Genomic DNA, 25,036 nt, shown 5'->3' with positions numbered 1-25,036 from the left:
CGTGCCCCATGGGATTGTAGCAACAACATGAGAACAATACACGGAAGTACTAGATTGATGTGCAGTCTCTGAAGCACTTAGTGTAAGTATGGATTCATTTAGAGGATTGATTGTCATGGAGAAAGTGAACAAATTGCTGTCAAAGAACAGAGAGCTGTCCTTTAATTACTGGTCAAATCCCACTCATACCGAAAATATTCTACTCAGGGAGATGTGTTGTTACTTTGCCAACATTTTACTAGACTAAAACCCTTATCAAAATGTTTGTCAGTCTAAAAGGTCAAGAGAATAAAACAATTTAAAACATAAAACCATATCTCCTCTGTCCTTGTATGGTGTTCTCCCAAAATAGTATACTTGTACATTAACATGTATAATGTACTGGCTAATTAAAGTAAGGGTAAACTTACAGACTGTAAGATAAAGTGTTGTAGTTTCAAAAGTTAGATATTCCACAAAGTTCAGCATATTGATGCTCAAAATTGAAATTTGATCTTCAATTGTGTACCTTTTATAACAATGTTCCAGGGTTTTGCATCTATCATACATTCTCTACATTTGATTTTTAAAAAGTCTTTTGATTAGGTGTGGGAAGCATCAACATTTAAGAGAGTGGGCTGCTGAAAACCAGTGGTACAATACTGCTCAATGTTTATGATTAAAGGAGAACTAACACAGATTTTACACATCCAGTTTAGTCTACTTGTCACAGGGAGTACTGTTTAGACTGTGAAAGGTGTATAATGTAATGTTGTACAATGTCTTCTGTAGCTCTGGGGAGAGCACCAGAGTTCTGCATGGGTCCAATTTTGCAAACCCGCATCCGCCCACTCCCGCAAAGCTCAGTACCAAAACCATTCTGTTACCCGCAATTATCTCCATATCATCCGGACCACCCGGACCCGTACATATAAAACCTGCAATCTGACCCATGATTAAACACATAGGCTACACAGTCACTCACTTTAAAGTGCTTTATTTTTACGTGTTGCACAGTCATAATCTGTCACTGCAAGAACGGCATCACTGCACATTCACTGACATTCACACATGCCAGTGCACACATACAGATGCATAGATACCACAGTGCTTTCTCTCTCACACAAACACACTTAACAATGATTGCATACTAATGTTATAATGATTGCTTACTTGTATGACTTATAACAGTGAGAAAAGTTTCATAGTAATCCACTGACAGGCTCCACTTGCTCCACCACCTGCTACCTGCCTGTATTTAGTTAATTTTTACCCGTGCCCGTACCCCTGAATTTATATAATTATATTTTTTACCTGTTACACAACTTTTTTGCAGGTTACCTGTCAGGTACCCGACCCAGTGCAGGACTCTGGGGAGCACTAAAGTCTGAAAAAATAACCCTGGTGATGACATCGGGGTTATCTTGCATTAAGTTTGGAGAAAGGGAGGAAGGTGTAATGACAGATGCCTTTGAGTTGCATTATGGGAAGTGTAGGATACAGAGTTTTTGGAGCTAAAGTTAGGATATCTCTGTGCTTGCTGCATCTCAACTGTTTCTCAAGTCCTCTGATTTTATAGTGCATCACTACATTGACAGAGTACCCTCTTAAGTCTCAACCATCAAATCAAGTGAAAGTAGAAATGTGGTGACAATACGAAACTAAGAAACTAGCTGAGCAGATCTCAATTTGTTATCAACATATGTCTACTTTGAATATCTTTTGTTTGATAAGGTTTTTCCACAAAACATTTTAATTACCTAGTTTAAAAATTACATCTACTCATTCTCCCTTATTGAAAAATCCAGAATCTATGAATATACAAATATTTTTTTCATTTCAAAAGTTTAACTGCTGGACACACGGTGTCTCCTACTTCACTGCAAAGTCCATTCTCAGTGTTTGTGCACTGGAGGCTTCAAGTTTACACATCACACTTGTGTAAGTTGCACAGTGGACCATGATTGGTTTCGAAACTAGTTGTCCGTTTTGATGTCAGAAATCATCAGTGCATGCTTTAAACTCAGATTTAAGGTAAGAGAAACTTTCCACTTTTAGCAGATGAATATGAAAAAAAAGCCTTCTACAGTCAAACTCTGCACATACTTGGGTGGGTGACTGGACGAATATATCGGCGACTGGCCATGGATGTATAAAGAGAACTGGCTGAGTTGATCTATTTTTTGGGGGGAGGGGCAATTTATTGCGCAATTTTAACTAATTTACTATATGAGTATGACGTTAGCAGTATAGTTGTGAATATAGCTGTGACTGTTGAGCACATCTCACAGCAACAGAATCAACTTCTAGCATGTAGCTAACTAGAGAAAATGTCCTTTAGCCATGAAGCTATTTTTCGTTATGTTCAACTCAGATTGGGCAGACAAACCCATTTCAGATCCTGTTTTTAATATGCTAACACTTGATCAAATGGGATTTTACATGGCACTAATTAGCATTGCAGCTAGCAGACTTTTAGATCCCTAATGTTTTCAGCACAAGTCAGTGCAGTTTAACATAGTGAAAATTAGCATCACGGCTAGCAGAAAATTTTTTCTAGTTAGCTACATGCTAGAAGTTGACTCTGTCACTATGAGACGTGCGCAACAGTGTGTATAGTCTAGGCAATTGTCAGTGAATGAATGCTACAACTCCTTAAGCCAAGTAAGTTCCAGTGTCTTGCTCGCCACCTGTTGATTAAAGTGAAGGGGGTTAGCCCTGAAGTTAGCGACAATGGCTAACCTGACTGACCAGGCTCACTTACGGTGGACTCACCTTTCAGGTGGACCAGCAAATTTATCAGCAATCGCCGGTTTATGGACTGGTAGGAAAATTTTGACATATTACCCAATCCTAACATACACCATTCTGCACAGTGCAGCAGAACATCTAAGTGATAATGAGCAAAACAAAACAATATTTTGAGTGGAGGGGGACTTCCACTAAAGTAGACTTTAGATAGATAGTGGTTTGCTAATTGTTTGGCTTTGCATACACGTAGCTCAAAATCACAAATCTGTTTGAACAAATGACAGTCTCAATCCTTAGACCCTTGATTAAATAAGCATTGTATTAAATAAGTATTCTGAAACCAGTGCAAAAATGTACAACACTATTTCTCTGGGCTGTTCTTAATTGCCAACATGCCACTGTTCTCTGACACAGCTACACGCAGAATTTTCCATTACAGAATCAAACCTAATTTTAAAAGATAAATAGTGCATTGGTCTGCTTTTTTGTCAAGTGGTTTAAGAAAGAGTGACAGATTAGGTTTGCTCATATTTTGCATGCATCCTCTTACCCTTGAGCCACTTAACATGCCCTGGGGATGTCCTGATTTTTCATCAAACCCTCCAGCCATCTGGGCTCCCAGACCCTGCAGGTGAAACACAGACCCTTTAGTATAGGTTAAATGTGTTAATTCAGTATTTGTATGGTAAATAGGTGCAAATGAATGACAACTGCAGAAGCTAAACTGGAATCATGTTATATACAACAAAACACATTAAGGATAAGTGTGATAATGGGAGATTGATTAAAATTTTCCCATTGTGAGTATGTGAACTGAGTGCAAGTACAAGTAGATGAAGGTGATTCAATATTTCAAGGTACCAGGTACCATTGATCCTCTTGAGAATGAATGTGGCCCTGTGTGTATTGTCTGCTCTCTGTCTATCCTTTGTCACAAAGTCTAACTAGAAAACCCATCTGAGGTCTGGGTATGGGTTTTTGCTTCAAAATGATTGACCTAGAATCCAAAAATGTAAATGGTGGTTGTTGGCATCAGTGCAAGGTTAGGTCATGGATTAATACATCTCAATAGAGTTTAAAGTGCTGTGTTGGTTTCAGTTTGTTCATGTTTCTAAGGTGTGTGAGCAATAATTCTGGTAGACGACTTGTCCTTTGAGCTAATTTGTCTTCTTTTTGCTCTCACTGTGTAAGCTAGCACATGTAAGTAGGTGTAAGTATGTGTATTTGCAGCATGTGGGAGGGCTCCCTGCACAACTTACTCCTGGGTGCGTTGGATGCCCTGGAGGTCCTGGTTCACCGGGCTGACCTGGAACACCGGGCTCCCCATCGTAACCCGCAGAGCCCCGCTGTCCCTAGAAAGCAGAGAAAGATGCTGGTTCACTCATTTGAAACCATTTTATAGCTATACACTCAAGCTGACATTTATTCATTATTATGTGACCATGAGAGCACTTAGGTATACTTCTGTTTTCAGTTTTTATTATTATCTTGTTTTAGTGAGGGCCGAAACAAAGATCGATTAGTTCAGCAAAGACATTTTGCTTTGAATGACATGAACTGTGGAATGTGTCATTCCACTTTGATACACATGATGTAGCTTAATTTTTGTTTGATTATGAACCATGAGCTGTAAAGTGTGTGCAGTAGGAGAAGCAGTGGTTATGTGCCAATAAATCACCCTCAAAATGCTGCCCTCAACTAGATTGTAACCCCACCAAGCAGGGCACATTCATTCATCAACCTGCTAAACTTTTGCTTGCAAAGCACATCATACATGTATATCAACTTGCCACATTGCATTACATTTTGACATTTTTATTGCCCCTTGGCCTTGAACTGAAAAAAAATGTTTTCATGCTCCTGTATTTTTTATTTATTTTTTGACCATTTGGGCTAGTTTGACATAATATGAGTAATGAGGAGTCATTCTCATGACCCCAGCAATCAAAGAGTCAAGTCAACTTGCATGAGAATGCTATTTTTAAGAGCATGAAGGGAGTGCCAAATGGATTATAGATGTACTTGTACATGATGATATGTTTAAAACAAAAAATATCAAAACAAATACCAATAGGTATGCATATAAATTGATGAGGATCCTAACAAACTCCATACCACAAAATGTAAGCTGCATTGAACTGAAATACAGACAGAATTGGGTAGAGCATGACATAAGATCTTGATTGCACTATGTTTAAGATGATAACACTTTGGACTCTTGAAAACACTGGAGCCCCTGATTAATGTTCACTATAACCCAATAAATACTACTGTAGTTTATCACATCGTGTACTTAAAATGATTTTAAAAGTTTGCATTCGTTTCTTTAAGCAAAGGTCAGAAGGTAGGATCATCATTTGGAAATGTGTGGAATCTTGATTATAATCTACAGACACCAAATTTTGTTATCTTGTCTAAGTTGTGCTTTTTGTCAGAGGTGATGTGTGGATTTGACTTACAGGTCTTCCTTTGTGTCCTCGGGGTCCTCTGCTTCCTGGTGAACCGGGAGGTCCCTGTGGTAAAAAACAGAAAGAACAAATAAAAACCCGAGAGAAATAATATTGTAGTCACATCTGAACAATGAAATGTTTTTCGATACATGTCACAGTGGTGCTTTAAATTTCACAGTGACTCAAGATGATTTGGACTATCCAGTTGTGCAGATGTCCTTTTAAGGTGAAGTTATGCAGGAGGTGACTGTCCTCTTATGCCATCTAGTGTCAATTCAGGTAGTTGAACATCCACAGAAAATTGGTAAACATGCAATTTGCAGCAAAATAGTCATAATAATAGTTGATTTTTAGAACATTTTTCAAGCACAATGTGCTTTACAGAGTTACAAGGTTACAAGCAACCAATATATCCTAGAAGATGCTACAGTCAACAACTAAAATGCTCACCGTAGGTCCAGGACGGCCTCTAATACCAGTCACCTGCAGGGAAATCATCAAGAACACCAGTTAGATCATGCATTTAGACTGTGTCTTTTTAATCTAATATTGTAGGCCTGTTGAGAAGGTTTATATTGATCAAACACTCACAACTGGGACATCCCCGGGCTCTCCCTTCTGACCCTGAATAAACAGACAGAAATGACAAGACCTTTAAAATTCACGCTCTGTGATGGTGATAACGTCAGCAAACATATGATAAAGTAATAGCACGTCTGTGGCCTACCTTGTAGACTCTGCCCCCATCTGCATTGAGAAGAAAACATAAAAGAACACATTATTTCATCATAATCGCACCGTGGATATGAGAGAAATAGGTACACAAATCATCCATGTGAAAAATGAGGATGTTGAGTGCACAGTGATGCAGTTCTAGAAATTTATCATGATAATGCAGGTCAGTCAACGTAAACAAAGGCATACTTGTCAATTAACACAATCACCCTGATGTCACACATACTTAACAGTCTGTCGAGGTACAACAGCTTGATAATAGCAGTATTTTGTCCATTGTTGTCTGATAGATAAATCATTTCACTAGCAGCAGGAGGTCCTATCAAAACTAAAACATCTTTCATGGTCATGGTATTATTATTACTATTGATTCCAACTTTAAGCATTACAGTATCCCTCTTGGTTAGGCTTTTTTTCTTAATTATGTTTCTGTAAGAGCTGCTTATGAGTGTGTGAGGCCCTCTGAGCAAATGACTGTGCCCTTTACCTGCAATGTAAAGTAGCAAATAAAATAAAAAAATCCTTTCCTAGACATATTTTTCTTTTCTCAAACTTACACATGACCACAGAGAGCTGCTGCTTGCTCACCAAAAGTTCCTTGTCCGCCGCCCGTGCTGGATGTATCACTCTGACAAATAGGGCAGCACTCGCCCTCAGGGATGATCATCTTCTCACAGTTAGTCAGCTCATCGCACTGGATTTCATCACAGAGGACTTGACCGTTGTCACAAACACAGATCCGGCATGGCTCTGGCTTCCAGATGTCCCTGTTAGTGTACACCTGGCCGTCTGCCGTGCAGCTCACATCATCTCCTGAAACACACAGAGGTATCAACTTTGTGTCAATTATCCACTGAAGCCTTGCCAAGCAAACCTGCTCTTAATTAGGATCTTTTTGAGACCTCAATTACAGACAAGACAGAGCAAAATGTACCTTTTGTTAGTGTTCATACTCAGACAGTATCGGAAAATGTGTCAATATAGAAACTGTTGCTGAATTTTAGATGCATTTTTAAAAACAAAGCAGAAACAAAGCTAGTTTAGATACACAGTCCAACAGGCAAACAAAAAATAAACTTTCATCCATCAAATCTTTACTTGCTTTTTCCTGTTTAGGCTCGTGCAGCATGCACTGCACAAAAGGTAAAGGGCTCATTCTTCTTAATACTATTATAAAACCCAACACAAACACTGAAAACAGCTGAGTTTCATCCCAAATCCTTCTTTCTGTGTTGATAATGCTAACTACTAAGCCACCATGCTGCCTGAAATTAAACAATTTATTCATCCTTGGAGCAGCCTCAGGGGGAGTAGTTGCTGAGTCAATGTATCCTGTTTGTCAACACTGCTGGGTCTCATAACATCATTAAAAAATAATGATGATACATTTTTAACTGATAATAATCTCATGTTATGTTTATTTTTCCCCATACAGACTGGTAGAGAACGAAAAAGTCTCAGAGAAAAAATAAAAACATAAAGAGAATACAATGCTTTATGAAGTATATCCCACACAAACAACATACACTTTTTATATGCAATTGTGCCATGCATACATAAAAATTAGTTTTCACTGTGTCCTGCACAAACTCTCAGAGGAAAAATATTCTGGAAAACGCGAGCCTTTGTTTAAGCAAAGCCTCCAGCCGTTAGACATGAGATCATTTCCTACAGACGCAGCGTCTCGAAATCTTGACTCATGTTCAAAAGTCAAAACCTGCAGCCACCTACGAAGCAACTGTCTTTCCCAGATGTCTTATTATTCACTTTGGTTTGAATGTTTAATATTTTAATGAGTATTTCACAAATAAGTGGCCATAAAAATAATGTTGCAAGTTGTATGTTGCATTTTCAGCAATGTCAGCTACAGATACACTTCTGTTCACAACAACCCTGAAAATGGTGACCACACTACATGTTTTTATTTTTACACATTATGGAAAATAAGGTTTTAAAATGAGTAAAGTGAATGCAGAGGCAGCAACAAGGCCTGTTGTGGGGTGTCATCTAATAGAAATATTGCCCACACATGTCTTTTTACATTGCCTTGTGTTATTTTATATTCTGTCTTGATGCCCTTTATGTTCTATGTAAAGCACTTTTAATCGCCTTGTTGTTGAAATGTGCTATACAAATAAACTTGCCTTGCCTTGCACACTGACAAAAAAAAGGAGAAGAGGCTCTTCAAATGCAAAAAGGTGACATATGTGGAAAAAAAAATAGACAAAAAAGTTAACATTCAGCACAACAATGGAGGAAACAGCTGTGGGATGTGCCTAGCTTTAGCGAGAATCCTGTATGTAAGGGTTCTGTAATCTGAACCCAAATCTGTCAGGACTCCAGAGGCGACTCTGAAGCCTTTACTTGTTTCTGTTACAAACAGCAGGTGGCAGCTCTGAGCTTCAGACTGCAGGTAAATCAGGTTGGCCGGCTACTGGAGACAGGAGCAGCAGAGAATACCCCTAACTACAGATAGCTATGATTTTGAATATTCTAAGAGAGTCGACATTAAGGACTACAGTGGGAGAATATGATCTCAAACATGTGGGGAAATCTGACTTCATTCTACCTCCCTATACAGTCTGCCAAAAACATTCAAGAAAAATGTCAAAGAACTGATACAATCAGATCAAAGCGCAGATCTGCTTATACTGAGGCCTTATATGGAACAAACAGCATGGCTCACTTCCAGACTTATATTTATGTTAGACAGGCCTGGGACAGAGAGTAGCTGCAAATAATACTTGGCAGTTGTTTACACTTCATGTAAGTGCCAAATGAAAGGAACTGAAATGAAGAAATGTATAATCAATGAGGAGAATAAGAACCAATTTTATGGGCCAGTATATTGATCCATACAGGTAATTTGAATCCAGTTTTCTGTGGCTCTCAATGTACTTCTACACATTGCCAAGGACAGATGTACAGGAAGATAAAAAACTATAGACAAACAAATAAACAAAGATGAGAGATGCTCTTGTATCAAGTGTTCTAAGCTTGCTGTATACTCCAGTACTGCTCTTCTACAGTTCATCATGGTGTAGTTAAAGCCTGATCAAGACATTATTTTGATGACACCAATGTTGATATTTGAGTGTAAAATAAGAAAAAGTCTGATAGCAATGTATTGGCCAATGTTCCATTTTTACATAAACAAATAACATAAAATCATCTAAACTTTCTTGAATACATCAGGTTTGGTATGAGTGTATGTATTGGGGACAGTAATCAATAACAGTAATGGTATGGTTGGATATCACTGCAAATGGAATTTGTAATGAACGAATACTGTTATGACATCATTCAATCATCAGCCAAGGCTACCTGAGCTGTTACCTTCAATACCATTCATACATCTAATATGCAGTGTTAAAGTGAAGGGTCTATAAATCAGATGAGACACATCAAGACTCTTGCTACAGGATCAAACAAAGCTAAAGTAAAGTAAAGTTAAATTACACTGAAACTTGCGGTAACACAACAACATCGGGAATCTCTGAAATACCTCTAATTAAAGAAAACCTGAGGTTTGGATGCTGTACAAATGCATCATGTAATCAGACACACTTAAGATCATTACATCTAATCTCACAAGCATGGGTAACTGTGATTGCGGTACTAGCTCAGACAATGACATGACAGACAGATATTGAATTACTTGTTTCAATTTCATATTGATTTTCCACACATTACTTCCATCTTGGAAACATATGCTGAATTACAAAGCTTTCTGATATTACCATTTGGCCCATATCCGACTCAAATTAACATACATGTGAACACACATTAACCTACACACAGAGGTCTGACCATAGACAGTCCTGCAACTGCAAATGACCCCTTGACATACAACAGCTATCAGACTTTAACACAGGCTCTTTATCTCCATTACTATCTCAACCAGCTGTGCTGGCTGAGGGCTACAGATTTTAAGATCAACACTCTGACTAGCAATACACCTCAAGGTATACTTTCTCAGCCATCATTGTTCTGTCAACTGCAAAGTATTTGACGATACTAAAAACCTAAGCATTTACAATCCCTGCCTTTTAACAGCCAGTAACGCCCCACTGTCTAAGTTTTGGCTGTTCAAAATGAAAACCAGTATTCTGTGGAAAACAAGAGTGTATTATCTTTATTTGCGATAAGACTTATAATCACTTCAGCAATGAATCTTAATTATAATGATGTGGTATTTTGTTTTGTAAGAACAAGCTTAGCTGTTCCCCTTGACTGGATTTGAATTCTTGTGTGTGTGTTCAAATATTGTTTTTAGTGTCAAATACGCTGGATTATCTCTTGTTGGAATCTCATTCACGTACATACACGTTATCTTAAACTGCCTCTAACTTGAGTCATTTTCATTGCAGAGACATTCAAACCTCACAGCAGGGATGTCTAGCCACATTGTAGCTGGAAAGCATTTTTTCCTGTTGGGTTTTGAGAGATTTCAAACACTCTGTGTTGGAAGAGTTTGAAATTTACTGGAAGAGAAGTGTGGTTTTCAGAGTCGTCTTAAAAACCCCACCGCAAGCCTTGAGGAGGAGGAGGAGTGGGACGTTCACTTTTTCCCCTCCTTTCAGCTAATTCATTGCAGGTTCCACACTTTTCCACAGACGCTGTAAAAGCACAGTTTAATCGTGACAATGGTGAAAAGGCATGCTCCCTTCTGATGGTGACGGCTTGATCTGGATTTTCCACTAGTCAGCTAAGAGGGCAGACAGTTTCCTCTACTGGTTCAAAACATGGAGTCTGGAGCTCTTCAACATGACTCAAATGTCTGCTCTCCAGCTATCATTTTGTACAGCTCACCAGACATCAGCCAGATAACAAAGACCCAACCGTGAGGAAAAACCTGGGAAAACTACTGTTGCTCCCTATGTGATGTAGCTGGCAGATGTGAGGAAGCAAAAAAAGGTAGATAGTTTATGGATTTTCCTTGGCTAATATGGAAATACTCATAACACACTGTGTTTGGGGAGACTCTATTGCAGCCAGAAGTTGGGGGGTTAGAAAATGACCTTATGGAAACAGTGAGTCACTTTAAACTAAATCTCTCATTTCCTTTAGCAAAAAAACAAAAAAAAGATGACTGGGTCCAAGAGCAGGCCCCAAACCCATGGCCACACTGTCGTTTCATTTTCAGAAAGATATTGCTCACTAGATGATACAGTAAGTTTATGGAATCAAACCACATGTTTCCATCCTTGTTCTGAATGAGTTGTCCATTGCAGTGAAGCTAACTTGCCCCAACTGACTTGGTTAATACCGTAAGGAGTACAGCCTGATTCCTAGGCCAGATACAGATGAGTTACAGCTGCTGAGGGGTGGCTTTGCAGCAGCTGCGCTTTCCTGCTCTAAAACCCTTGGTGTCATGGCCAAACATAAATCTTCTCTCTGTAAAGGACCTTTAGCTCAACCTGTGATTGGTCCAGTTATAAAGCTATCCATAAAAGCAGTCTTTCCACAAACATCAGTCAAAACCTTTGCCATATTGGCCCAAAACCTGAGTCGTAATGGGTCAAAAACAAGGACACCCACCTTTTGGCTGACATGTCAACACCTTGTTTTGCTTCAAAGTGAATCAACTCCCCGTGATTATCCGTCACATTAAGTGTGTTGTTTTAATGAACGGTACAAGGATTTTATTACCTGAAAAAAACATCCTGTCTGTTTAATATTCTGAGGCACTTAGGATTTGCTGTACTATCTTGACAAGCCTTGAAATCTGAAAGAGTGCTCTAGTTTGAACACGCTCTTCACCTTGGCTCTCACAAACAAAAATCTGTATCTTAAGGGAGGGGTAGGAAGCTCAGGCCAGGAAAGTTGAAATGAATAAGTAGCTTACTGATTACATGTCTGGGCTTTTCCATCAACAGGCCCTGTCTCCAATGGGTCCTCCTTAAAGAGGCAACCACAGTTATGAGTTGTTCCTCTCCCATGATCAGCCCTGGGAGGATTGTGGTCGTCCTCGATTACACACCCCCTCCTCCGTTCTTTATCTATTCTGCTGACTGACTCCTTACTTTCTGTGGCCTTGGATTTGATTCATCATCATTTTAGAATTACAGACCAACATGGACACCGATAAGTGAATCACGTGAATATGTAATAATATGCAAAATGAACTTTGATTAAATTAGCTGCGATAGTGGGAATGTGGCAAAAACAAACATTTATGGTTGTGGCCACATATTCTCAAACATCAAAAGAGAGATCCTTTAATAGACTCCATAGTCCTTACAGTTATACCAATCAAACAAGTTCTGTGTCTTCATGCCCTACGGACAATGAAATTTACAGCATGCAAGCATACTCATCATGAACTAAACATGCTGTACAACAGATGGCGTGCTCTAAAATGAATAATTTACTGTAATAAGGGAATTAGAAAACACAAGCTGTTGTAATGAAAATGCAAACAGTGAACAGTGACTGTCTTTCACTACAGTACAGAGCGCAACAGTTACTAAAGACCGAACCCTCTTTGGCCTGGCCTGGGGGTCAGGGTCAAAGTTCAAAGAAGGGTAATCTTTTTCTGTCCAGGCATGAAATGCACTCAGAATAAACTCCATGAAAAATGCTCTTGTCCTGTACTGAAGATTCATGATTCAACAACATGTGTTGTTTTCATGTAGATTATTCCTCACTTATGGTTTATTGATGGATTATTGTGACCACATGAGTACTTAATGTTTGCTTTGTTGTTTCAGCTTTTCTGCATTAAAGGACCAGTGTGGAGGATTTAAGGGCTCTATTGGCAGACATAGATTATAATATTCATAAGTATGTTTTAATTAGTGTATAATTACCTGTAAAATAAGAATCATTGGTTTCATTACCTTAGAATTAGCCTTTTACATCTACATATGGAGCAGGTCCTCTTCCACAGAGGCCGCCATGTTGCACCACCATGTTTCTACAGTAGCCCACAACGGACAAACCAAACACTGGCTCTAGAGAGGGTTAGGGTTAAGGTTAGGGTTTTGCGGCCACCATAGATTCTCCTACATGCTTGGAGGGGGAGGGGAAGGGGAGGTGTATTCAGTTGGTTGCAATCTGCAATGTCACCACTAGATGCCACTAAATTCTACACACTAGTCCTTTAAGTACGGTGCAGACATCTGACTAGGGAAGGCAGTACTGTTTAGTAAATAACATATCAATTACAGCATTTTGTTACAACAAACTTGGAATGTAACTGCTCTCATGACTAAACCATCAAACTGACACTCTGAAGACACTCTAAAGCTGATGTATACTGCTACACCAGGACAACAATTCAAAGTTTAAACAGAAAAGATGATAATTGATTCATACAACACTATAACCCAATAGATTGGCCTAAAAAATAAAGGGTTAAAATTGCAACAATATGAATAAACTCACACAGTCTGCAACTATATAAAGCTTTTTTGCTTATCTATTAGTGTGAAATCACCTCTTTGACCAGAGCAAAGTGCCTAAATGACTATTTAACTTAACCAAGTAGCTGTTTGATATGAAATCAAATCTTACACAAAGGCTTGGTCATCTGTCAAACATGTGGTTTTCATATCCTTTCAGGCTAGATCCAGCACACATTGATCAAGCTAAATATAACACACTGACACATTTTACTAAATGTGAACAATATGCTGCACCACTTCTCAAACCTGTACTTTAAGAAATGTGCCTAAAAAACTATTTAGTATAAGTAAAATGAACATTAAACTAATGAATTAGTCGATATACAATACTTAGATGGTCTGACCATATAATCAAACACATGGTGTTACTGCAACAGCAAAAGATTCTCCATGCTATATGCCAAATGCATATCATCAGTGCAAGCAAAGTGAAAGTTAAGTTAAAATAAACTATTTAAAATGTGTTAATATGAATTAACAATTTCACATTTGGCCTGTCCACGTGAAAACAGGTATGCAGCACAGGAAAATGGGTGACGTCAAACATTCCAGTTTACAGAGCGGAGCGTTAACATATACAAGGGGTCAGTGCGCCCTGGTGTTTTATATCAACTGAGCACACAGCCAGATGTGAAAGAATAAACTGTGGCGTCTGTACACAGAGGAGCTCGAAAGAAAGTTGTTTCCTGCACAATATGCTCTTGCTGCGTGATTGAAACACAGAGAAATACAATTAAAACTAGTCTTTCAGGCCATTGTATAAAAATTATAAGAAATTATAAGAGCATTGTTGTGGTTGTACATGTCTACTCAACACATGATCTGCATTCTTAGCTTTGTTCTACTGCTTACCACAACTATTACAGCTTCTGAATTTATTCACAATCAAATCTTAAAAAGAAAAAAAAAAAAGCTAATTATTTAAATTCCAGTTGTCTAGCCTCTTTCTGCCAACTAGATGAGAGCTGCGCTGGTCAGTTGAGTATATTGTGTAAGCAATGTATTTCTGTATAAGGTTATCAGGGTTATGGGAATTTAGATTGTTAGGGTCACCTTATTTTAATGCCAAAAAGTTCATTCATGTAATTGTATTGCGTCATGTTAGTCAGTGTGGGGCCAGATGATAAAGGATCAGTTCACCCAAATCACACAAAACATACTTTCTCACTGTGTCCAACTTACTCTGGATAATCCACAGGCCTCACTGTCAAGTGTTCAGTGCGAATGCAGAGGATCAGTTTCCCCAAGGGGATCAATAAAGTACTACTACTACTTCAGTGGAGTTACATTCCAAAAAAGAAATTGCCCCTATAAACTGCTCTGTGGATTCCCCTGAGTAACGGGGACAATGTTGCTGGAAAGACACATTGGTGTTGAATTTTTCAAATATCATTTTTTGATGTTTGGAGCAGCACAAAGACAATTCCATTCACCTCCATTACAGTGGCTGGAGACAGGAATCTCATAGACAGATACCTCGAAACCTTAACAGTTACTTTGAAATGGTCTGCATGGTTGGATAATACTTGGGAAAAGTTAGAAAATATGTTTTTTTGGTTGTTTTGCTTTGTTTTTTATGATTTTGGTAAAACAGCCCTTAAAACATTTAAAAATCGTGCTCTACAGGACATTATCAAGCATGCCGTCTGCAGGTTACATCAGCGCTGAACACATCTGTTTGCCTTTTCAAGTGCAGACCAAGGTGCTGACACTAAATCTCTCTCTCTCTCTGTTTCTCTGTCTCGGCTCTACTGTTGGTGGTTGCAAGAACACAACTTATTTTTAACTGTTTCCTTTGCACAGTCTAAAACAAGACAACAGCAACATCCACACTCATTGCAGAAGCCAGTGATATCATGCACAAAGTTGCAGTTCAACTCATAGGAGTGCAACAAATGCACCATTTGGTCACAACTTTAAGTGTCTACTTGAACCTCAATCGAACGTGTTTCCCATTAATTGTACAAACCAGTATATGGGATACACATGCTTAACCATTATCATTCTTCAGGTGGGGATGGACTTAGAGTTGTTTTATGAGGTGTCCTATATTAGTGGTGAGGAGCAACCCCAAAGGCAAGAGAGATTTATTGCCTCCACATTTTGTTTGACCTCTGTGCTACAGGAGTTTAAGGATGCTGCATCCTCTCCTCAAACCAAATGGCTGCCGGAGGCGCTTTTTTAAATCCCACTTTTTCTTTCGCATTAGCCTGTGTTTTCTCATATCCCCGTTAAGCTCTCCAATCTCCCTTTCTTTCTCCTTATCCCTATGAAAGCATACGGCCTCCCTCTGGACTTTCCTTCCACACTCCTCTATTTTTTTCCTCTTCTTTCTCTTCTTTTTTATTGTACCTATTTTCACTAGTGTGTATTTCACTGTTCGTTTTCTTCCTCACTTGCTCTTTTTGTCTCGGTCTCCATCTGGTTATTCTTGAAGCTGGAGCTTGAGTAATGATGCAGCTGCTAGGCCACGATGCTGACGTTCACTGTATCATATATGCAGCCCCTCAGGCAAAGGGTGTTTTCCATAAATATTTACATTTTAAACTGGACTGCATTTTGTGGGGTCACAAAGTTGACATTATTTATGTTTGCTGGGCTATATATTGTCCAGAAAGAACTATGATGTCTGAGACAGTGTGTGTTAAAAGACTGACAACTCAGTACCACTTAACAACCAACTCCCCTTAAACAAGCTAAACTAACCACACATTTAACCACATAAGGAATAAATAAGGAATCATTTCTGGAATAAAATCAATTCTTTTAAAAATGACTTATTTCATGAACATTTTACTGCAACCTTTATGTGAAAGGTTTAAGTTAAAAGAATGAATGGAGGGCTTAAAGCCACAGAACCCTGCAGAGGATTCCTAATGCAGAAAATTGCATCATCCAAATTATTGCCATAATATCATTGTTATGTGACGTAAATGCATTTAGAGAAAGCACATTTTGCAAATGAGATACAGCCCTAAAATTCCAAAACAAAGCTGATGTTATGGAGAATAGAGACAGTATCTGTAAAGAAAACAGTGTCTTAGCAGATGTTAAGGCCAAAAACTCCTCAAAACATTTAGAGATATGCTTGATTCCAGGATTATCTCTGAAATGGAAACCATGACTTAATTCCAGGTGAAATACATCAAGTTTTTCTTGCTGGAGTCATCTATCATTGCTTTGCTTGGATAGTCAACACATCAACCATTATTCTAACAACAACATATGCCGTCTGCAGAGCTTAACTAAAACCACACATAGAGATAACAGCTTGGGCATTTTTCTAGTGATTGCCTCTGTACAGGTACAAACCACATGGGACTGTCATAAATTGTAGAAGACTCATTCTTATTGAGGGATAAACAGTGCAGTGGCTCTGCTGGCCAGTAGCCAGTGTTAGCTGTGGTTATTATTGGTTAGATAACTGAGCCCAGAGATCTTGAAAGGGGGTCTGCACTGTGAGGCCCCTTCTCTGTGATGACATCATTCAGCTGAAGCCCCAGGGGACACACGGAATTTATCACTTTCTCTTTATTGCTAAATGGAGCCCTTGAAGTTTATTGCAACCCGCATTTTTGTAAATGTTGGAGACAGACATAGACAGAGAGAGGTGATGAGGTCAGAAGGGCACTGTTATGATGCAGTTTTATCTTTGTGAGGTTACTGAGGGCTGGTAAAGTAGTGACCGCATGGATATCCATTGAAAAGGTTACATTTGTGAAACTCACTAGAGCCTGATCAATAAATTGGTATTGTGCTGATACAAGATTAGCTTATCACGGATTGTTATTGGCGCATATGTTGAATGATAATCAACAAGAAATTACTGGACATGAAAGCCATCGATATGTGTAAAGTAGTTTGGACACAGTGTCTCCGTTACATGATTTATTTTCCAACTGTAAGTTATCTCACTCAGTACATATCACAATTAGACAACTTTGCATATTGGCTGCTACAAGAAAGAATAAGAAGCATAAGAGGGTAAAAAGCACATTTCTGTACTTACAGACCAGTAACATTTTACAAAATGACACTTATATTCATAGTTTTTGCCATCATTCCAGTAATGTTTACAGAACTGTGCTGTTACACTACACTGATAACAAGTGTGGTCACTGAACTGAGTCCAGACAGTGTAACACAGTCATCAGATTCCAGTAACAGTAACAGTGGTGAATAAAGTATTATCATAACCAATAACAATGATGTCCGAAACTAAAAAGAAGATCCAGTTTGCACAGTTTATACACTCACAGTTACCAATCAAGTCATCCTACAATTATATAAGGAGCTGCTGTTAGGAACAAGTTACATATTCTGCATTTAGCTAAATTTCAATTGATCACTTTAATGCTTCTTGTGAGTTGAATTTTGCTGCTATAATTTAATTGTAGTCAAACCTCTCTCTCTCACACACACCCACACACTCACACAGTAACCTGTATTTCTGTAATGAGAGAAGTATGAGGAGAATATTCCCACCTCTGGCCTTGTGACATTATGGCAGAACACCCAAACTGCAACAACCAATGAAACTCTACTTTACTAGCATCTTGAGAGCATTCTTGAAATATCATCGGTGCCAAGCACAAGATTATTTCTTGGCAAAATTTGTTGCCTGCTGTAGTTTGTTTGCTGAAACTCCTCCCTTCTATCAGTAACAGTTGCATACTTTATTCAACATGTCATCAGCAGCTGTGTGCCTTAGAAATGTTTTCCCAAAAGGCAGACTCCAGTCAGAAAAAATGCAACAATCTTAGTTGTGAGAGCTAACAAATCGACTGCTGACCTAATTTCGACAGTTGAAGAAATGAGAGGACCTTTTGAAAGTTTAAATGGTTTCTATCTTTTGAGCACAATTAGCTATCGATGCAGACAACATGACACAGTTACTTTACTGCCTTTCACCTCACTGTTATTATTTGAACTGCTCATGGGTGCAGGAAAATATTTACACTCAAATATATCAATCGATAATTTAAAGAAATATTGTCCTGATCTCATGTTTATCTTTTAACCATGTATCACAATGGGCATTAACAAGAACAACCCAGATCTGAAACATGTGCTTTTCCAGAGGAAATTCCAATTTGACAGCACTTCCTGTGCTGGAGTCTGTTGGGATGTACAAGGGGTAGAGGATGACACTACAAAGAAGTACTTGTCATGTTCCCAACAATCCTTTGGGTTTCCCTCGCTGCCACTGTTTTTATACCCTTCTTCTTTCTCACTCTTGCGTTTCTCTCTGTCATTATAGAGTTCAGCTCTTATCCTCTTTGCCTGCCTTGACTCCTCTCTGTCCTCTTCCTCCTCCTTTCTCTGTCAGCCCTCTGTTCTTTCCACTCTGATCTGCAACTGTGCCTGTACTTTTCTTCCCATTCACCCCCCCACCCCCTCCTCTCCTAATAGATATGAAATTATGATGAAATGTAGTTTCCTTCTCTCCAGTCTTATCCTACATTTAAAGTTTATCCCCTTAAATACCAGGCCACATCAGTGAAAGGCTTATGAACGAGGAGTATGAGATTAAACAGAAATCAAGACAGAAGTTAAGCCTATACTTAGAGCTCGAATGTAGCTCAGGTAAATAAAGACTGGCATGATGCACAACAAAGTTCAAGCTGTGTAAACCTGAGGGATTTGTTGGTGTGGCTGATTAAGTGAAGCCTGAGCGAGAAAGGAAAACGGTTTGTCTATATAATTACATGACTATTCTGCAGGATACGGTTTCTTTGGGAAAACTCATGTGGCTTCACTTTAATTCTGAAGTATATTTACAGAAACACAAAGTACTAGGATTTGATGTTATTCATATGGATATAATTTTAAAGCTGATGGACTGTAAATTACCATGCCAACATTTGGATTTGTTGTCCTCCTTGTTGAAATGTTCCTAACTTTCCACAATGTGCTGTAGACTATTAAAAGCTAGAGCAGTAAGTACACTTGATGCGTGTGCTATGTGACAAAATCATCTCATATTTAATGTTTACCCTTTTAGCTCACTGTCATTCCATCTCTTTCAGCCATTTCTTGGCTGTAGCGTTTTACCCATTTGGTGAAATCATCGAGGTTAAATGGTAGCCATGAGTCACAGACTACAAGCAGACATTTCCACATCTCATTGGTCTGGCTCAATGTGAGAAGTGTTTGTTCGGGAACATTGACTGGACATTGCGGTCAGTGGGTAAGAGACAGGATAGACTCACATTGTGTCAGAAGAATGCATCCCTTCTTTCCCTACTTTCCTACTGGACATGCTTTAAGTCTATCACAAAGAAACTCTGAATGAGCAATGTCTATTTTGATATGACCATGATCCAAAGTGAAACTGGTTCCAAATACCAAGACTTTCCTTAGACTTACTTATTCTCATCTGATATATTTGGGCCTCGCAGGACTCCAGACTTGATGCTACTGCCAGCTAATACTGTACATGTATCTGCTTTGCACACAATATGAGTTTAATCGTAGATGACATTTCAAGAAATATCATACCCTCGATTGAGATCTGGCAGTGTTTCATAGCAAAGCCTTCAGCACTATGTGTCTTTGGAACTCACTTCTACAAAACCTTTTTTTTTCTTCTTCTTCTGAACATGAGCCTCTTGGAGAATCTCCATGTTTGTACTGACAATTGTACAGTACAGTCATTATAATGATTCATTTTGCCTGAGATACTTTCAGTTTTAAGACTTTATTCCATTTTGATCAAGAAATATAAAACACACTAGACACGGCGAACAAGTCTTGACAATGGACAGGGGAATTCCAAACCATGTGGTCCAACTCAGTCATGGCATCCATCATCATCATTGAGTAAATAAAAATCCAGTTTCCGGAAAAGAAAAAAAAAATGGATACAGCACAACTGATTATAATGCAACTCCCTTAGCTTTTGGTTCACTTGAAAGTCACTACAGATTAATAATTTGTGAGCATATATACCAATTTCCTTTTTATTATTTAACAGACTGCAGTAAAGTAAGTCCTGTACTGTTTGACCTCCACTAGAGGAGGACCACCTGGATTCAAAAGCTCTTCAAGGCACTTCACCGCACTTATATGAGGCATTTCACCGTCAAGTCAATCAGCTGTCCAACAAGTTGTTAAAAGCCTAAACATATAGGCCGCATTGCTAACCCTTGTCACCCACCAACGCCCATGTAGCTCCTCTTGTTCACCCTCAGCAGTTGTGATATACACAACCTCGCTACAACTTAGAATTTAGGTTGGACCACAACCTGCAATTATGGCTGACAGTCACCATTTTGCGGCATTTAAACAAGTAAGGCTGGTGTTTGAGAATCTGACAGAGAGTGTTATCACATTTCTAACAAGTATTTTGTGCCTTTAAGGTTATATGAGATAATTTGGGCTTTAACGATTATTACGGTGCTATCAAACCTAAAGAAAAGTATGTTAGCACTGTATTTTAAGTTCTTTCTAAAGCTTAACACTGACTCATACACATATGTCCTACTGTTACAATGAGATGCTTGTTTGCTTGATTATCAGATTCACTCAACAGGAACTGTAATCTAATTTTACTGAATCACTACCTGATCCACAACACTGTATGCCAGAGAAAAGTTCCCATGTGGGACATGGCATCTCATGAAATTGGAAGATTTAAAACAATTACAGCAGCCTTTGAGATAGTCACCAGGGGAGAGATAGAAAGCATGTTCAGAGAGAGTGCTATATTACACTGAGACCTGCCAACCTACAGAGGATAAGCTCCAGAGGGCAAAAGTCCCCCTGATCTCCTGGAAAAACTACAGCCAGCTGTATCAACAATCACTGTACAAGCAAACTGCACTGCAGCACCGGCAACGGCTGGGCTCCACAAAAGCATCAACATGGTCATGTTTGTTTTCCTGGCATTTGGGGATGGACAATATTACTCTTTTTAATTGCTGGGACAGATAATGTGTGCATAAATTAGATAACATGAACCACTAAAGGGGTACTTCAAAAAATTAGCACTCCACTTCTGTAAAGTTGGCAATCTGACAAGAGACAGATTAAAGAAAAAATGGTCAAAATTAAAGTAGCAGTGGCTGAAATATCCTAGCCTACATCCAACCTTTAACATAATGCAACTGAATAACGTCTTTCTTTAGACCCTCCCTGCCTCCTAAATGCCAACGTCTTCCAAACCACATCTCCAGCTTGTTATATAGACTCTTCATTAAGAACCATATTAAAGTTATGACGTCATCTGGGTTGTATTCTTTTAAAGTTCAAAGCTTCCTCCAGAACCACAAAGGACATAATACAACTGTTTTCACAGGCTGAGTAGAACTTTTAACAAATAAACTGAACCTAGCCGCTTTAATCTGGAACTTTTTCTTCTATATTGGTGGGATACAGTACACACTCTTATACCTGTGAACAGCACAAACATCAACTGAAATTAGTTTTATCTGATCAGTTGTGTCATGCCACATTTGAATTTAATGGCAGAGCTCTTGCTCTATGACTGGTACAAATGGCAGTGCTGGCACCACTTCTAATTAGAATGAAATTAAGACAATTACAGCACTTGGGAAACCCGGGCCGTTCTGTGTTTATGTTCTGTCCTGTTATCCTCCCACATGGACAGGCTGAGTGGATCACAGGGCAGATTGGTGAGTACGTACCAATCAAGGAACAGGAAACCTGCCAGGAGAAGCCATAATTGCATGTCCTTCAAACAAATACTTAGTTTAACTTGAACCTGCAGTGGTGTGCAATGTAAAGTTACGGAGAAATGACATCCCCTCATATTGTTTAGACAAATCATGAGACAGTGAGCTCCTCATTTATCCATGTCACCCAAAAGCAATGTTGAAACAATATATCTTACATCAGCCATTGAACTTCCTCCCCTTCCAAGACTTTTTTATTTTAATACATTTTCCAAATACTGCCAAAGCGACTATTTTAACATCTGGAAGTCATCCCCCCACCCCAAGCTTCCATTTGCTGACTGCAATAATTTGGTTTATAAGTAGTTCCCATGAAGTAGTCCACACAGACACAAACTGCATTAAAAATCTATCAGCCCCATCGTCTATGCCACCAAGACGTCCCAGGTTCATTGCCAGACGCTACACATCAGATAACTGGTAAAACGTTGTCTTCCTCCAACGTGTAACTCAAGACAATGTACAATCTGGTGAGTCCGACCCCCTTAACTCTGGAAGAAAAGAGGCGTGTAATCAAGTCATAGCTCAAAAATGCAGCATGTGTTTCTAATCAAAGCCGTCTGTGGACCTGGTTGAATTCACATGTTTGGACGTTTCAGCTTTGGTAGAAAACAGCCCATTTGTTGCGATGTCAGTGATGTGGCAACAACAACTGGAACCAATTTGAGAGACAGAGTGACCTCATGTAGGTTTTGTTGATTTAGAATACCAGATTTTTGGTTGTGTGTTTCTCTCGTAGAGGGAAAAACGTTTTGAGATGATTTACGTTTTGGCTGCGATCAGTATCAAAAACCTGGTGATGATGAGACAAACGTAAATCTGCTTACAGACTGAAAGCCACGGCGGCGTACAGTTTAACTCAAGACTGAGTGTTTAGTCTCTTTGATGTAAGGCGCTAAGTGGCATCTTTGAAGATGTTTTACAGCTATGTCAGCGTCTGGGAGGAGTAATGTTCATACTCACACACACACACACATACGCATGCAGAGGCATGATTTTTCTCTTTGGCTAAAACTCTGGGCACAGACTCCTGTTTTTTGTTATTGGAGTCAGTGATCTATTGCTATATATATTTTTTTCCTTTTTCCATGTTCACATCCCTAAACCTTACTCCAGATATCATTTGAACACTTCTGCTTCTTCGAATGTAGGTTGTTGGTTCTGTGTGAAGGGTCAGCTATGATTTAATCTGGTAATCTGCGTTGGCGTCACTATTTCCAATTGTGAGAAATGAGATCAAGGAGAAGATTTTTAACTGCTTCTTGATCTCATTTGCCAATTATGTTCTTCTGCAAGCAAACTTTCCGCACATGTGCAGACATATGAGTTTAATCTAGACCTGTATAACTGTACGAACTAAAAATTTCAACATTTGCTTAAAACATGTTTCACTCTTCAAAGCACCATATTTTCTTTTCTAAATTTGACCAAAATCTGGTCCCTTAGAAGTCTTTCCAATAACCCCATCACAAGCTTTTGCTGACTTCTTTTTTATTTTTAAGAACAGATTTTAAATAATGTGTTGAAAGTTTTCTGAGAGAATGTATCTGCTTGTATGTTTCATCAACATTCAACCACACTAATTTAAAGCACACATTTCCATATAAAGTCCCAATGAAATGGAGTAACTGGTAATTGTAGCCATAACCATATGCTATATCTCAGTGCAACTTAATGTGTCACACATTGTGAGTGCTTTAGGTTTTGCTTTATAACTTTGGGGACTGCTTTGGATATGAACAATGTGATATAAAATATTCAAATGTGTCTTTCTGTTCTTGATGTACATTCCTACTGCCCCATATGGTTGGTTAACATCTTCTCTATTCACAAAGCTACACAAATAGTCTCTAAAAAGATGCTAAAAAATCTGCACACTCAAAACTGTTCCATACAATAGTAACTGGTAATTGTGTGGAACAAGCCATTCAAACATGAAAGTACATTGTCTCAAAGCACCAGTGAACCACATGTTCTTTTGGTCAACAAAAAGCCATGAAATTTCCACTGTTTTTGTTATATGGTCGAAAAGCAGTCGTCTCCTCCACCACAATTCCATGAAAAGGAGTCTGCAAGATCCCTGTGCTGTTCCACATGAACAAATATGGACAGAGACAGTTCCTCGACAAGGGTGCAGAAGCAGATTATAACAAAGCCTCTGAGAGCGTTTGACCTAGACTGCATAAGACAACAAGAACTCAAAACCTTTCAACCTGGTTATGTCAGAGAGCTATGGAGCCAGCTAAAGTTGTATTTTATTTCACAGTCAGCTTAAGTATCACATTTTAAGCTTGGTTGATGTCCATATAATTCAAGAAAATTTAATTTAATTGCAGTGCTGCCATAAATTGTTAAATGGAAGGATCTATATTAGTGTGAAATAATTCCTTCAGCACAGTTTAAGTGCATGGAAACCGTTTTGGGCCCTATGCCGCATTCACCACAGGGTGGTGCTCTTACTATCATTCAGCAGTCTGCTTGATGTGAAACTGGACCTAAAAAGAAAAGCCAACTCATTTTAGTTAATGATATAATGAAAAAAAAAACAATTAACCAGAGGGAATGACAGCTTTAAAAAATAAACAATACAGTCTGTGCACTTTCCAATGCTCAGTGTTGCCCGTGACATCATACGTAGAAACACCACGGTTCCTTGTGACGACACAAGAGATCAAACACTCCAGCTGAAAAAAAAAAAAAAAAAAAAAAAAAAAATGGGGGAAGCACAGTTCAACTAAAACAAGAACACTCAGGTGTTCCAGCTCTTGGAGTTGCCAGCTGAAGACATCAGCAGCCCCACAGTTCACCCCCCTCTTGGTGACTCAGAGAATCCAACAGCATCTCTCCTCCTCATGTCTCCTCACATCTGCCCTGAATTAACAGGCAGTCTGTGTTCCCTCAAAGACGCGTGAGCTCTGGTGCTGAAATTCTTTTTGCAGATGTACTATGTAGTGCGAAGGGGGGAAAAAAAAAATGGTTGTGGTAACACTTAATGAATGTTCCAAAGTGGCGGAGC

The 25,036-nt window shown here is 38.8% G+C and overlaps 1 protein-coding gene across 2 annotated transcripts in view; it reads right to left on the bottom strand.

The window, feature by feature from the left end:
- col5a2a (collagen, type V, alpha 2a) overlaps positions 1-25,036 on the bottom strand; it is a 73,954-nt gene that overhangs the window by 19,513 nt on the left and 29,405 nt on the right. For both annotated transcript variants that reach the window (XM_042426546.1, XM_042426545.1), the window contains 7 exons: positions 6,504-6,728; positions 5,908-5,927; positions 5,772-5,804; positions 5,631-5,663; positions 5,190-5,243; positions 3,990-4,082; positions 3,281-3,355 (listed from right to left, as the gene is read on the bottom strand). In XM_042426546.1, the coding sequence (XP_042282480.1) occupies positions 3,281-3,355; positions 3,990-4,082; positions 5,190-5,243; positions 5,631-5,663; positions 5,772-5,804; positions 5,908-5,927; positions 6,504-6,728 (533 nt within the window). The remainder of the gene's footprint in view (positions 1-3,280; positions 3,356-3,989; positions 4,083-5,189; positions 5,244-5,630; positions 5,664-5,771; positions 5,805-5,907; positions 5,928-6,503; positions 6,729-25,036) is intronic.

This window comes from Thunnus maccoyii, chromosome 11 (genome assembly GCF_910596095.1).
Source record: "Thunnus maccoyii chromosome 11, fThuMac1.1, whole genome shotgun sequence".
In the NCBI taxonomy this organism is placed as follows: domain Eukaryota; kingdom Metazoa; phylum Chordata; class Actinopteri; order Scombriformes; family Scombridae; genus Thunnus; species Thunnus maccoyii.
The sequence above is the reverse complement of the archived record's forward strand: the minus strand, read 5'-3'. Positions and strand labels throughout refer to the sequence as shown.